General features: G+C 40.1%; 1 protein-coding gene across 2 annotated transcripts in view; it reads left to right on the top strand.

The window, feature by feature from the left end:
- Positions 1–16636, top strand: part of LOC108441681 (receptor tyrosine-protein kinase erbB-4-like) — a 249159-nt gene that overhangs the window by 172095 nt on the left and 60428 nt on the right. For both annotated transcript variants that reach the window (XM_017721334.2, XM_037543609.1), the window contains exons 4-6: positions 11778–11912; positions 14243–14308; positions 16453–16571. In XM_017721334.2, the coding sequence (XP_017576823.1) occupies positions 11778–11912; positions 14243–14308; positions 16453–16571 (320 nt within the window). The remainder of the gene's footprint in view (positions 1–11777; positions 11913–14242; positions 14309–16452; positions 16572–16636) is intronic.

The raw sequence follows: 16636 nt of genomic DNA, 5'->3' as shown, positions 1-16636 counted from the left end.
TAACAAATTATAAGAGCTCATAAGCTGTATTAGTAAAGTGAAGTGTACTGGACTAAAGCCTCCTCCAGGGTTTAGACTGAGGCTTCAAGTTGAAGTATTTACTGAAGGATTTACTGAAACACTAAAACACAATAAAGCTCATTACAGGCTTCAGATGTCAGAGTGTAAACTAGAGCTGCCCTCAGTGTTTCACCCAATGTGGGGAAGTCAATGTTCACCACTGTTAATGTTCACCACCGTTAGCCTGGCACTCACTTAACACTGCATATCCAATAGAACGGCAGCAGAAACCAGCCTTACTGTACTGTACTGTAGTGTAACGTTACAGAGTGAAGGGTTGTAGCGCTTGACGTTAGAACTAGTGAGGGAACAAAACAGGTTTTTGAGAGCGCTCACAAAGTTGTCTTCCTCATGAATATGTGCTGTGTTGTCTGAAATTTGGGGAAATATGAAATAACTACCATGTGGGATTGATCAAACTAAGATAGCAGATGACTGAAATATTAATGAGCGCCCACATGAAGAAGTTATGATCTCAGACATCAAAGATTAAAGCACTGCTCAGTGGGAACTTTTAATACACACACACACACACACATATATATATATATATATATATATATATATATATATATATATATTACTGCTCAAGATTAATGATATTTTTCCAGCTGTGTAAAGCCACGTATGGGAAAAGCAAATGTTATAAAACTTTAAAAAGCTTCAGATATTCCTGACTGGGTAACTAAGGTTCTGAGAAGCATTTCTTCTGGGTTTTTTTTTAAAATAACATAATTACTGTTATTGTACATAGTTGGTACATTTGATTAATCCTCTATGGCATGATGTTGCCTCAAGGTAACAAACCCATTTTCTCACTTTAAAATAACATGACACATGTTTACAACCAAATATAAATGACACTTTTATTATACCAATAATAAAGAGGAATCTGAAGTTTCCTTTTTATAGTATTTTGTTGTTAGAAGTTACTGAAATATGTTTGTTGCCTTTAAGCAACATTGTAAGAGAGTGAAGCAACATTGTGTTACGATTGGCCCCTCCCAGTCATCTATGTGCTTGTGTTTACCTTTTGGTCTTGTCCATGTGCTTCCTTGTTTTGTTTATTCCATGTGCTCCCCCCTTGTTTCTAGACTCCGCCCTTGATTGCTCCTCACCTGTTTCTTGTTAACCACCTGTGTCTCATTAACCTGTGCCTGTATTTAAGCCCTGTGTTTTCCCCTGTGAGTTTTCGGGTCATTGTATGTATTGTCTTGTGGTGCTTGGTGTTGTATCTTCTGGCCTCCGTTATTTATCCTAGTCTCTGTTTTTGTGTTTAGTCTGTATTCCTTTTTGTTATCGGTCCCTCCATTTATCTGTGTTGGCCCTCTGACCCTGGACCATTTTGACCCTGATTCTGGATTTGCCCCTAATAAATCTCACTTCTATTCTCATATATATATATATATATATATATATATATATATATATATATATATATATATATATATTTAACTTGTGTGTAATACTAGTGGCTAGAAAGTCAATTCTGTCATACAGCAGTCAGCACACAGTCTATTGTTATAGTTTCATCAGTTTTGTTTAGAAAATGTAAGCCAATTATTGAATTATTTACCTGTTGAAGCACTGTGTTAATAACTATATGCATTGTGGTTACATGCTTTCTTTACAAATGGATTTGTTTTGTTTATCTTTCTTGCATGTTCAAGTACAACAAATTATAAAGTTGCTCCGTTTTGTTCCCATAGTTATAATGAACAAAATCCAGCTTTTCACATGACGGCATTATTTCTTTCTTTTGTTGCGCAATGTTGCCTCAGGACAACATACCCCCAAAAAGGAACGCAGCACACATTATTAAAAATTTATTTTAATAATTGGCTCCATTTTGTGCAAAAAAGATAAATCATACATTTTTAAATCATTGCTCTCATGATACATGCAGTAGAGTGTTTTGAGACAGGGAACTCTTGGCTTAAACTGTATTTATTTATTTATTTATTTTTTGGTGGTGGTAAAAATCTACAGGGCTAAACTAAAGAAACATTTCAGACACCAAACATATCCTGGCTGAACAACTAGCTGAGGAGCAAAGCCAAAGTGGGAATGACCAAAAACGCCGGTGACAATATTTGTACCAACTTTGATTTCTGTACTAATCATCAAAAACAATAATTTAGGTGCTCTAGATAACTTCTTGGCAACGTTTTCATACATGGAGACCTCTAGAACTGTTGGCACTGCAAAATACTAAAGCGTAATAGTGGCACTTTTTTCCTCAAATAACCTTAAATCTGTGAACATTTTTGATGCATATCAAATTTTTAGTAAAGATGAAACTTGTTTCATTGTTTTGAATCAATACTTGAATCAGTAGCCTTCCCCAATATAAAGCCAGCCTAAAAGCAGCTTTGCCACAGCTGATTTGCCTTCGTCTTCAAACAGTACATAATACAAAGAGGTAACTTCGTTTAAAATACCCTGAGTAGATAGTTTGATAGTCAAATCTACCTTGTCCTGACATTTTATTAAAAACCCCTGACATTTATGTGCACTAGGTTTACAATTATTAACTGTGGCCATCTGTTGCACACAATTACTCAGCCCCATCTATCTGACTCATTCAGTGGAAAGAAACCACCAAATAAAACCACTGACCTGGTATCATTTGGGTGGTGGACCATTCTTAGCAAAGTGGTCGCATTGTAGATAACCAGTGTGTAGATGACGGCGTACTAGCTAATGTCAGTGCCGATTTTATGATAGGTGTTTCTGATGAAATGGCCAAAGGGTTGATGGCAAAGACGGTAAGTACAAGGACGCCGTACCCAATAACGTCACTCGCATCCAAAAGACATGCACAATACTGTATTCCCATGATGTTTTGGGTCCAGTTTCTCCTACAACCTGGTCCTTTTCCTTCTATGTTTGACTGAACCCTCAAGTGTTCAGTTAAACTTCAGTAAGTTTATTTATTTATTTATTTATCGGTGCTGTGTTTGCAGTTTCCTCAATATACAGCAACTCTGTTTTGTCACAGACAATAAAATACTAGTGTCACTGGCCACTTTATTAGAAATACCTACCTAGTTCTTGCACTCACTGGCCACGTTATTGGAACCACCCTTCCTTGGCTCTTGCACTCAGTCTCCACTTTATTCAATGGACCTAACGTGTATTTCCACTCAGCCAAGACCAGTTCTGTGGTTAGAAACTGGGCGCTGGTGAAGGGCTAAAGGACGGTTAACACTAATTGTGCATCAACAGATCAACTACAGTCTCTAAATATACTCCTGCAAAGCGTAGCTACGAGCTGTGGGGTTTCTGATAAAGTGGCCAAGGATGGACGATGGAACAAGTGTAAAACGTTTGAGGGCATTCGTCTTATTTGTCATAATTCTAAAGCATACCTTTCGTCTACATGACCTCTGAACTGTCACGTCATTTTATTTGTTTATTTATTTATTTATTTATTTATTTCATCTTTAAGCATGAACAGGGACTGGTGTTGGTGTCACATTCACATTTACTTCATTTTGAGGAGCTTGGCCCATTTTAGAGGGAGCAGGCTTGGCAGTGAAATGAGGGAAAATCAAATCCGTGCTTTCGCCAGTGTTGGCTTTGGTGCTCTTTTCATTTGTCTTCTAAACTGAATTTGTTGTCATCCATTTGGCTTGGTCACATCTGCTTTCACCTCTGCATAGTTTATTACAACAGGAGTGACTAAAGATCTCCAGCCAGTAGTCAAAGTTATATAATGTGTAGCACAGTGGTCTCCAACCCTGGAGAGCTGCCTCCCTGCAGAACCTGGTTCCAACCACATTTTGCCACACCTGTTCCAGCTAATCAACTTCTTACCAAGTCTCTGATTGGCTGGATCAAATGTATCAGAGTTAAGAAAGAAGTGGGTCAATTTACTGCATACTGGTTAGAACTAAGCTCTAGTAGCTTTCCAGGCTCAGGGTTGGAGACCACAGGTATGGCGTATTGTTAGGCCAGTAATCAGATTGCTTGTAAAAGCAATAACCTGATACGCATGTTATCACTGAACCCACACGTCTTCTCAAATAAAAGACAGTCATGAAATATTGACTTTTCTAAAGTATATATAACAGTCTAACAATCAATACCTACTTCTATTAAGTACACTTATTTGAAATACAGTGGCCTAGTATATTCTTACTGTGATGCAGCTGCACTTTTAATAATAGAGCTTCTGAAATTGTTGAAAAGGTTTGGAGGGAAACCTTTCATTGGTACAGAATCTTTATGCTATGTGTAGGTTCTTAAAACTTTTTAACGGTTCACACTAGCAACTCATTTCCAAAAAAGGTTCTTTAAAGAGGCGTCAATTGAAAGGTTGGCTTGGCTATAAATTTCATTTTAATAGCTTATACCCCATTCAAATAGATAGAATCCTGATCTTGTGTGATTTGGTGCCTTGCAAAGATGGCCAGGATGGATAAATGTGCCTAAAAGGACTTTGACCATTAATGTTCTTTCTTGACCATTATGTTCTCCTATATACCTGTTGCAGTTTACCTCCCACTAATCATTATCCCAAAGTCTACACTTATGTTTTGTCAACTTGCTGAAGCGCAAACGTGTGCATTGTAAGAGGCTAGACCTCAAGCTGGGCCAAACACAGGCACTCTCAGGACAAAAAGTGCAAGAAACACCATATTTGCAACCAGCAGGCATGCAAGTGGAGAGTGAAGGGTGGGAGCATGTGCCAGTGGATGCTGGGAGAGAAGGGTGGGAGAGATGGCTGTGATCTGGGGTCTCTTTGGATCCACTGTGGGCAGAGAGAGAGGAAACAAGAGCGAGCCTCCACACAGGTACTTAGTGGTGCAAAAGGTCTTTTCATCTCTTCAATCCCATCACCAGCTACCGCTCATCAATTACCTCCAGCCATGAAGAATAGGTGCTTTGATCCACATGGTTCTGCTATGCCCAACATTGGTGCTGAACCTCATGGTTTAGTGGGATTTCAGGACCTTTGATAGCATCTGGCTGATCTGGTGTGGTTCTGATATAATGAGCCAAGGTCACCGGTTGGGCCTGCCATGCCAGTACAGGCTGCAGATGAATCTCGTCACACTCTTCAACTTCACATTGACTGTTTTTTGCTCTGACTTTATCCTGGCGCTACCCACAAATCATTATGTGCACCTGTCTCTTGGCGCTCATTAGTAGTCATAAGCCCTACTCAAGCTGGTGTAGTTTTACCAGAGGAGGTATGGAAGGTAATCTGTGTGTGATTTGACTGTCCAGTTTGTACAGGATAAAAGAGTTGTGTAATTCCCCAAAATGAGCCCAATTCGAAATGTCCTCGAGAGAACATGCATGTCAGTGTTATGTGGCAGATGCCATGATTCCAAAAAAAAGTATGTGAATGTGAACTTGAAAAAATAAGGAGTTGCCTCAAATCTAGCTCTATTCCAGCAGTTAACCTTGTCTTTAGGCCACCAAAAGAAGAAAATTATCACTTGATAATAGCTATTTAATCTCTGCGTTCTGCAGTCCAATTTAGGATACTTGTAAAAACTAAAGACATAGCAGATTATTTCTGGATTATAATCACAGATCTACTTTGAAATCGCTAAAACTACAATACCACCCCAGGTAAAACTAATCCAGCTCCAATAGGGCAATATACTGCATATGTGTTTCTTGTTTTTTCTTTTGTTGGTTTTCTTGTTGGTTGCATTTTATCATTTCTGTTGACTTTCTATATACAACTTTTCCCCCATTATGCCCAATATATATCCAAACATGCCCAGCCATTCCTTCACATTAGTGCATTTAGCTACTTCAAGGTGGACCATTGCTCATGCGTTCAAATGCGTACATGCAGCTAATTTAATCATTGAAAAGCATTATCAAAAGAATGGGATACTCTGGAGCAGCTGCACATGCACATGAGCCTAAAGTATAAAGCCCCCCAACATTATGCTGTGGAGTGATGGAGTCATTTTGGGATGAATCGCAGTGGCATTGATTCAAAATTTACTGTAAAGCCTTTGCAAAAGAGTAGAGGCTTTTGCTGCAGCAAAGGGTGACAAACTCAGAAGGTGCATGTGTCCACAAACATTTGGACATATAACCTGCCTGCCTGGTCGTGCGTTCTACCAGCCATGCCTCCTATTGGATGCCTGAATATTCTCTGCATTTAAAGTGACGCTTTGATTAAATGCCTGGCACGTCTTCCGAATCCGGAGTAAACAATGTTGGCTCCACTCTAAAGAAGCAAACAGAAACAAAATTTGATTCCTCACCATTTTAGCATCCAAAATGCTGCCTGACGGATTCTCTCTGAGGAGAATGAGAATGAGAATGTCATGTTTTTCATTCCCACTCACTATGACACAATAGGATTTGGAAGGGTTTACTACATCCGCACACTGAAGTCCCCCATTCATCATGCTAAACAGTCTCGCTTTCACTGACTCGCAAAAACCTCAAAGAGAGGCACTGGAGATGTGATTTCGAGTGACGTTGGAAAATTAAATAAAAAAAAAAGAACATCTGTTTAATGCTCTTTTCAAAAATGAATCATTTGGAGCCAGAACTAAATCAGTTAAAGCAAGGTATGAGTCAGAAAAACTCCGAAATGAATAATTTGGAGCCGGACTTGAATCATTTAAAGCAATGTATGAGTCAGAAAAGTGAGAAATTAATCATTTGGAGCTAGAAATGAATCATTTAAAGCAGTGTATGAGTCAGGAAAAGTCAGTAATGAATCATTTGGCGTCAGAAGTTAACCATTTGAAGCAAGAAATGAATCATGTAGAAATATTTGAGAAATATCTGAAATGAGATCTGCTTCATTTAAAGTGAGAAAAAGAATCATTTGAAGCCAGAAATACACTATATGAACAAAAATACTGGGACACACATCTTATTCATTGGATTCAGGTGTTTCTTTCAGTCCCATTGCCACAGGTGTATAAAATCAAGCACCTAGCCATGCAGCCTGCCTTTATAAACCTGTGTGAAAGAATGAGTCGATCTAAATAGCTCACTGAATTCAAGCGTGGGGATGTAGTACGATGCCACTGTTGCAACAAGTCACTTTGCGAAATTTCTTCCCTCCTAGATATTCTACCGTCAAATGTGAGTGGTATTATTGAAAAGTGGTAGCATTTAGGAACCACAAGAAGTGTTTAGACCACGTAAAGTTACAGCGCTGGTCCCCGAGTGCTGAGGAGCATAGTGCATAAAAGTCACCAGCGCTCTGCTGATCAGTAACTGCAGAGTTCTAAACCTCCTCTGGCATCAACATCAGCACTAAAACTGCACGCCAGGAGCTTCATGGCATGGGTTTCCAACAGCTCTCATGCTTTACATCACCAAGCACAATGCAAAGCATCGAATGCAGTGGAGTAAAGGACTCTGGAACAGAAGAAACATATTCTTTGGAGTGATGAATCACGCTTCTCCATCTGTCAGTCTGGGTTTTCTCCATCTGGGACGAGTCTGGGTTTGGCGAATGCCAAGAGAACAGTACCTGCCTGACTGCACTGTGCCAGCTGTAAAGTTTGGTGAAGGAGGGATAATGAAATGGGGTTCTTTTTCAGGGGTTGGCCTAGAACCCTTAGTTCCAGTGAAGGGAAATCTTAGTACTTCAGCAGACCAAGACATTTTGGACAACTGAATGTTTCCAACTTTGTGGGAACATTTTGGGGAAGAACCTTTGCTGTTCCAGCCTGACTGAGCCCCAGTGCACAAAGCTAGGTCTACAAAGGCCTGGCTGGGTGAGTTTGGTGTGGAAGAACTTCACAGAGCCCTGACCGCAACCCCATCAAACACCTTTGGAATGAACTAGAATGGAGATTGTGAGCCAGGCCCTCTACTCCAACATCAGTGTCTGACGACCTCGCAGATGCTCTTCAGGATGAATGGGCAGAAATTCCCACAGACGCTCTTCAAATTCTTGTAGAAAGCTTCCCAGAAGAGTGGAAGCTATTATGGCTGCAAAGGGAGACCAACTCAATAATAATGCCTGTGGATTTATAATGGAACGTCATAAAACTCCTGTAGGTATGTTGGTGTCCCAATACCATTGTCCATATAGTGTACATCAATAATTATACATATATATAAAATGTGTAGCCAGAAATGATCATATTACCAATATCAGATCATATCAAAATCACTTGGAAGCCAGAAACACAATCCAGAAAAGAGTCATTTTTATCTTGAAATGGTTCTTCTAAAGCCAGAACCATGTGATTGAGGGCACAGCATTGAATAATTGGCTTCAAGTGTCGAAGCAGCATGCATATGCTTTTGATTTCACCTTCCATCCCTGACGTCATTTCCAAAACAGCAGTAGTGCTCAACAGTCATTGTTGCCACCACTTTGACTGAATTATATTTACAGCTGGAGATGGATGGTTAGTCATTTAAAAGTGGTCTAAAATAAAGCTTTTTTCCCTTTTTGCCCATGAAGATTTAGATGAGAATAAATCTTAAGCAGCTTTTGCCCTTCAGATGACTGTTTAATGCAATTTCTCTTACTTCCTTTGATCCTGCTGCTTATTGCCGCACTTCTGCTTTGAACACAGTCAATTTTTCACAAATGATTTCATCCAGTGTGTCTAATGGTTTTCTCCAGATCTCATAAATCACTTTTGAGGCAATTTATTTATTAACTTTGTAATGAAAATTTGTCAAATATGTCAGAAGACTCAATTCTTGATTCTACACTCACCATCCACTTTATTTGAAACCCCTACCTTGTACTTCCACTCACTGGCCACTTTATTAGTAACCCCTACCTTGTACTTCCACTCACTGGCCACTTTATTAGTAACCCCTACCTTGTACTTCCACTCACTGGCCACTTTATTAGTAACCCCTACCTTGTACTTCCACTCACTGGCCACTTTATTAGAAACCCCTACCTTGTACTTCCACTCACTGGCCACTTTATTAGTAACCCCTACCTTGTACTTCCACTCACTGGCCACTTTATTAGTAACCCCTACCTTGTACTTCCACTCACTGGCCACTTTATTAGAAACCCCTACCTTGTACTTCCACTCACTGGCCACTTTATTAGTAACCCCTACCTTGTACTTCCACTCACTGGCCACTTTATTAGTAACCCCTACCTTGTACTTCCACTCACTGGCCACTTTATTAGTAACCCCTACCTTGTACTTCCACTCACTGGCCACTTTATTAGAAACCCCTACCTTGTACTTCCACTCACTGGCCACTTTATTAGTAACCCCTACCTTGTACTTCCACTCACTGGCCACTTTATTAGAAACCCCTACCTTGTACTTCCACTCACTGGCCACTTTATTAGTAACCCCTACCTTGTGCTTCCACTCACTGGCCACTTTATTAGTAACCCCTACCTTGTACTTCCACTCACTGGCCACTTTATTAGTAACCCCTACCTTCTACTTCCATGTTATTACATATTACCAATATTTACACATGTCATTGACACTGGTGAGTTGAGACCTTCAGGGACATCCAGATGATCCTGATAAAACCTGAAAGGCTCATTTTTAAGATATTCTTGATAACATATTTTCATTAGCATTTGGACAGCATTTCTAGAGATCTGGGACAGTCAGGGACAGCCCTCTCGTTACTCTGCCTTACTTAATCATGATAATTACCCCCTCCACATGGTGAGGAGGACAAATTGGACTGTCTGGCCACTTAGCTCATCAAGCTTGCAAACTCTAATCACATCAGATCTTTTGGGTAAAGGAGGCAAATAGGCATGTACAGCTGTTAGAGTACAGATCTTATGGATCCAGCTTTGGTTTACGAAGATCATTGGCACATATCACACTACACATTAAACCGTACAGCAATGAGCCAAAACATTATGACCACTCATGATGTTGATTATCTTGTAATAACAGTGCATGTCAAGGTCTGGGATATATCAGAAGGTACGTAAATAACAGGTGACATTTTAGAGGAAAGGGAGAAATGGACAGGCATGAAGGATTGACTGACTTTATCAAGAGCCCAATTGTTATGGTCAGACGATTGGGTTGAAGCATCAATAGACCACAAACCAGCGATGAAAAAGGTTGTGCCATCTGGTCCAAATCAACAGAAGGCCTACTGTGGGACAATTTTTAATCATGGTTATGGGAGGACTGTGTCACAACACAGTGCATTGCATCCTGCTATATATGGAGCTGCGTAGCCACAGACTGGTCAGAGTGCTCCTTTTAACCCCTGTCTACTGTTCAAAGAGTGTCAAAAGCACCTAAAAGGGGCACACAAGTGGTGGAACTAGACCTTGGAGCATTGGAAGAAGGTCATCTAGTTTGATGCGCCCTGTTTTCTTTCTTGTTACATGGACTGCCGAGTATGTATGAATTGATATCCTGGGGAAGTGATGGCACCAGGATGTACTGTGGGAAGAAGACAAGCTGATAGGACTGTGATGCTCTGGGCAACGTTCTGCTGGGAAACCCTGGGTCTACCATTCATGTGAATGCCAATTTGACACATTGTACCTACCTAAACATCATTATGGACCAGGTGCACCACTTCATGGCAATGGTATTCCTGAATGGAAGAGACCTCTTTCAGCAGGATAATGGGCCCTGCACACTGCACACATTGTTCAGGACTGGTTTGAGGAACATGATGAAGAGTTCAAACAGTTGGCCTGGCTTCCCAATTCCCAAGATCTCAGTCCAGATCAGCATCTGTTAGAGGTGCTGCAACAAGAAGTCAGATCCACAGTGGATCTACCTTGCAACCTAGACCTGCTACTATAGTCTTAGTGCCAGAGACCACAGGGCACCTTCTGAGGTCATGTAAAGTCATGTTTTGGTGAGCTATTTTGCGGAGGACCAATAGCACATTAGGAAGAGCATACATGGTCATGATGCTTTGGTTATTTCCTGTTGACTAACACTGCGTTCTCTCCAGGAACAGCAAATTCGTAATGAAAATATATCCACGTTCATAAAATGAATGGCCCCTATTGGTCCTGAAAGCCCTGGACTCCCTTTAACCTGTTTTCACGTTAACAATAAACAGCAATTGTAGCCTGTTTTGGAGTTCCTCAGTTGAAATATACATTTTGTAATTAACATTTATAAAATATGTTTTAGTGGAATTGCATATGTCTTATGAAAGTAGAAGGAAACTGGCTTTTCATCTTTGCATACAAGGGAACATTTATACAAGGTTTATTTATTTATTTATTTTTCTATAGGGCATTTCACCATAAACGTCTGATATGAAGAAAGCTGCAGTTGTACTCAGGCTGTAACCCGTCTTTGTCGAGAGGTGTAGATTGTTTTCACAGCAAGGGAAGTCTTGAAAGTCCACACACCATCAGTGGCCTAACTGATCTGATAACAGAGATACAGGGAAAAATATATATAACTATAGTAATTAAAGGATTCCCACTTGATTTACATTCTGATGTCAGAATGGCCACTAGGTGGCCTGCAGAACGGGGCTACAGAATCATCAGCTTACAGAAAGAGCACATAATGTTGATTTTGTTGATTCACGGCATTGGGAAAAAGTAAATGAAGTATGTGTCTAGCATAAAAATTATGGATTGTCTAAAAGTTATGGCAATTCTATAGTATTTGTTTTTATTTTTTCCCCCAACTCAAATAAATGAATAGAAACATATTTAAGTTTCCCTCCATGTAAAGATCTTCAAACTTTTTTAAAGATTTTTAGAAAAATCATCGCAAAGCAATGCAATATTCCGTTTTTAAAAACTTGTCATCTTGCTCCATCAGAAATCTTGAATGGTGGGGTGTACGTGGATCAGAATAAGTTCCTGTGCCATGCAGACACCATCCACTGGCAGGACATCGTGAAGAACCCTCGAGCTGAGCTTCTGGTGGTGCCGTCCAACAACAGTGGCAGTTCATGTGAGTGTCTCCCTGAGCTGTGATGTCTGTAAGTCGTTGTTCAGATTACAGGTATTGTTTTCAAGAGTGACAGATTTGATTATACAACACCCATAAACAAGGCAAATTTTAAATTAACTCTATATAAATGGCAAAATAGAAGTGTCAATTTGATAACATGATTAAGCTGGAGAGTAAATCAGAAACCAAACCTCGATGTACAGAGTAGGTTATAGGGTAGAAGATGATGGTGCAAAATGCAAAGATAGTTGTCTAAAGTAAATAAAAACCCAGTAAAATTACAGTAAAAAGTACTGTTTTCTTTTACAGCCCACATTCAGTTTAATTTAAAGTTAATAAATAGGTGCATGTTGTGAAAATTTTTTATTTGTCTACAATCTTTTTACACCAAATAACTACCCAGTACTTTTTCATCTAAATAACTGCACAGTACAGTTGCGTTCTACTCACATACTTTCTTGCTTAATACCTAGAACCTATTTGCCATTTCAGAGTAATTTAGTTAACTCACCATCATGATACTCTAAATAGTTACCCAGAACTTGTAGCTTACAAGTAAACTTGTAAGAGTTTGTAGCTCACCATTGCATAGTAAGTACATAGAACTTAAAACTCTGTAAAAGAAAGTATTACCAATAACCAGTTAGACCAGAGCTTGTCCACAAGTAATTTTACTGAATTAGACCTTTATTTGATCAATTTACATATAAAGTCATGTCATTTATAATCAGTACCATCGAGTCAGGAACACAGCCTCTGATTACTCATTGAGTCAGGAACACAGCCTCTGATTGGTCTAGAGGTCAGGAACACAGCCTCTGATTGGTCATTGAGTCAGGAAGACCACTTCTGATTGGTCTAGAGGTCAGGAACACAGCCACTGATTGATCGTTGAGTCAGGGATACAATATTTTATTTGTCTAGAGGTCAGGAACACAGCCTCTGGTTGGTTGTTGAGTCAGGAACACAGCTTCTAATTTGTCTAGAGATCAGGAACACAGCGTCTGATTGGTTGTTGAGTAAGGCACACAGCTTCTGATTTGTCTAGAGGTCAGGAACACAATCTCTGATTGGACTATAGGTCAGGAACATAGCTTTTGATTGGTCATTGAGTCAGGAACACAACCTCTGGTCAACAGACAAATTTCAATGCCACTAAACACACATATGCTCCAAAATAGATTAATAAATAAATAGAAGACCCTGCTCTAAAATCACTTGAAAAAAAAATCCTTACATTGACTTACATTGAAGGGTAACAGTGTTTGTTGTAAAGATAAGAATTTGGAAAGACTTGTTTTCATTGGACAGTGGAGATGTATGTATATATGTACGTAGTTCCTTATGGAGCCAGTATGGCCTATAATGGACTTATCACACTCTAACATGACTTCTGGCTTATGTTAATTTAGTTTTGTTAGTGTTATATTAGTTTTGAATCTTTCAACCAAAGCTTCTGGTCAGTGGCCAACCTCTAGAGGTTCAGCCTGAAGTGTGGTGAGATGTGGACGAGGAGAAAGATGATTGCCAGTAGTTTGTGTATGAGTGGGGGAAGAGAAGCCTCCCTGACAAAACAGAGTCTGTCAAAAAATAATTACTCTTCATTAAAGGGGTTTAAGTGCTGAGGGTTACTCTCAAGCCTAGAAGTGAGAGGGCTCCATAATTAGGCACTCAATTAGACCCAAATGGCAGCAAGATTAAGGGGAAGAAAGCGCCAGGAATAAATGCTGCATGAAGAAATGTTGTTACATCGTGCTTCAAAAGAAAAGGCAAATATTCATTATGTGCCTTTGTCACTTCCTGTAAATAAATAAAATATCTAAATTTGAAAAGTTCAAACATCTTAATGTAAATCTTTACATTTATAGTTAATGACTTTCTTCTGTAGTAAATTACCATAAACGTATTTAAACTGCCTCCACTATGTCAAGAGAAAGCTTTGGCCACCCACTCATTCACACACCTATCCGTCCATCTAGCTGTCCACACAGCCCATCCATTCACCCACCTGTCCATTCACCCATCCATCCATCCATTCCATCCATCCACCCAGCCATTCATCTGTCCTTCCCTCTATTCATTCATCCATCCATCGGTCTGTCCTTCAAACCATCCATCAAGACACCCATCCATCCACCTGTCTGTCCATTCAACCATTTATCCATTCATCTATCCATTCGTTCATCCATCCATCCATTTTTTGACTCATACACCCAACCATCTATGTGTCCATTTGTCCATCCATCCATCCATACACCCATTTGGTCTGATCATGAGGAACACATTCATGAATATAATTTCACAGTGATAATGTTGGATCCATTCCACAGGCAGACGATGTCATCGTTCCTGTAACGGACGCTGCTGGGGTCATCAGGAAGACCAGTGCCAAAGCTGTGAGTCCTAAACCTGTGAGAGCTACAGTATGAGTGCGATTGGAAGTTTCTGTAGCATGGCTCCTGGACTTTATTCTGTAGAACAGAACATAGACAGAGAGTGGGGAACAGAAGGCCACTTGGCAGCTGTTCTACCAAAAGAGTGAAAGATCTTCACTCTGTCATTGTCTCTTTCTTCCACATACCAGTCCGCAGAAACCTGACCCGTGGCTCTCCGAATCACAGTCTTCATTCCGTCAATAACCCGCTCACTGCGGAGGCGATAGTTACAGAGGGACTTGTGTGGAGGCCAATAGAAGGCTTCGGGTCTGTGCTGTTGACACCCTGCAGTTAAACAGTTACAGTAATTGCAGAGGAAAGCAGCTTGAACAAAGGTGGTGGGTTGCAGTAGGCAGGGACACGTTTCGTTTGTCTTTTTGTTTGCTTATTTTCTTTTCTTTATTTATTTATTTCTTTGTTTAGAGGATCTGCAGCACAACATGTTGAACTTGGGTTCTGTCGCATTTTTGATAGTCGGTGCCAGGGTTAGGTTTTACGTAGATTCTGACCTTCCCCAGTGTTTTCTTATTTGGGGTTTGTTCTCAGTTAAGAACAGAATCTACACACAAAAGCTGAGGACAGTTCTACGCTTTAAGAACATGCCATTTTTTCTTAGGATCTTTCTCAACAACACATTTAAGAAACAACTTTGGAAGATAGTGGTGAATGAGGCCCAATGCTCACTTGGACCGTACGTGAACAAACACTTGAAGACATCATTTTTTAAAATGATGGCATAAATGCTCAACTATTACTTGACATTATACAGGGAGATTCACTTGAAAGAGGCCCCAGATATTCTGTAATAACTCTTGTTAGGACGAAGCAATCTGAATGAAACAACATGCAATGAGCTCCTCAGTATATGGAGCTTCAAATCTGGGATACCCCTATGTCGGTGTGATGAGGTGGGCGCAGGACAGCCGTCACAACATTTAATCTCCAATTGTGACTTCTGGGTGCAAACCCCTTGTACACCTTCATGTGTCTGGCAGAAAACAGAGATCACTTCCAGCATCGCATGTAATGCAATCAATTACACACAGATCAAGAACATTCTTTCAAAGGAATCCCCCTGTATAATTGTCAGCGTTTCATATCTATATCTGTAGGTTCTAGATAGTGGGTGGACGTGGTCCCACTGTAAAATGGGATTGGTGGACTTCTCTATTACTTCCTAATTATGTTGCTAATTAATCTGACATATTAGGGCTTTTAAAGGTCTAAAGGCCTAAGAAATAGGAGAGCTATAGCTTGACTGTACCTAGAGAAAGAAGTGTTGCTTAAAAATTTTCTGCTGGGCATTTCAAGATGTTGATTCAATTCAAAGCCTAAGAATGAAATAAGAGCACTTCTGCTATTCTTATTGAAGTTTCAATACATGCTTTTGGGGGGAAAACCCTTTTTTGAAGGTCTAGAAGGCCCTGAATGTTCCTCGCTGTATCAAATATGTTCCTAGAATCCTATAACATATTTTTTTCACCACATGTAGAATATAACCTGATCAGTTCGTTTCAAATTGGCACGATAATTTAGGGAGATTGTACCCCACACTTAGTTTATGTCTAAAATTTGTTTAACATTTCAGGGTAATTCAGTTCAACTGCCTTTAAACTCACCGTCATGTTGTCCAACGCGATTATCTAATCACGCTTACCTGGTCATGATCTAGAATTTAGGGCACTGTGTAAAAGAAAGCCTCACTGACCGGTTCTCTAATGCAGTTTTATCCTGGACAGTGACTACTTTTCAGAGTCTTTGCTGCTATTAAGAGGCACAACTGGACTGGAAATGTTATTTTATCAGCCCTCCTCTATCTCATTTATCCTTAGTCAGTTTCTGACTACAACAATGCTGTTGACCAGATGTGGTGAAGTGGCTTGGAAGTATGTTCGGTGCTACTATGAATGCATGAGTACGGGAAGGTTTCAACACTGCCACTGCTTGGTTAAGAGCGGTCAACTAACGAAGATATCCATCCAGTAGTGGATAGTGGCTCTGTGGTCAGAAAGTGACAGTAAACTCCAGCAGCGAATGCTGTCACTAATGAAGGCTGTGTGCCATGCATAGTTGTAAATGTTATGTCGTGTGTGTGTTTGTTTCAGTAACGAAAACAGTCTGTGCTGAGCAGTGTGACGGCCGCTGTTTCGGTCCCTACGTCAGCGACTGCTGCCACCGAGAGTGCGCTGGAGGCTGCTCTGGACCCAAAGACACCGACTGCTTTGTAGGCCAACATTTGTGCCTCACTTTTTTCCCACTGCAATCCGAAGCTCGTAGCGAACTGCAAAC

The sequence above is a fragment of the Pygocentrus nattereri genome, chromosome 12 (genome assembly GCF_015220715.1).
Source record: "Pygocentrus nattereri isolate fPygNat1 chromosome 12, fPygNat1.pri, whole genome shotgun sequence".
NCBI lineage: Eukaryota > Metazoa > Chordata > Actinopteri > Characiformes > Serrasalmidae > Pygocentrus > Pygocentrus nattereri.
This window is presented reverse-complemented; position numbering and strand designations above follow the sequence as displayed.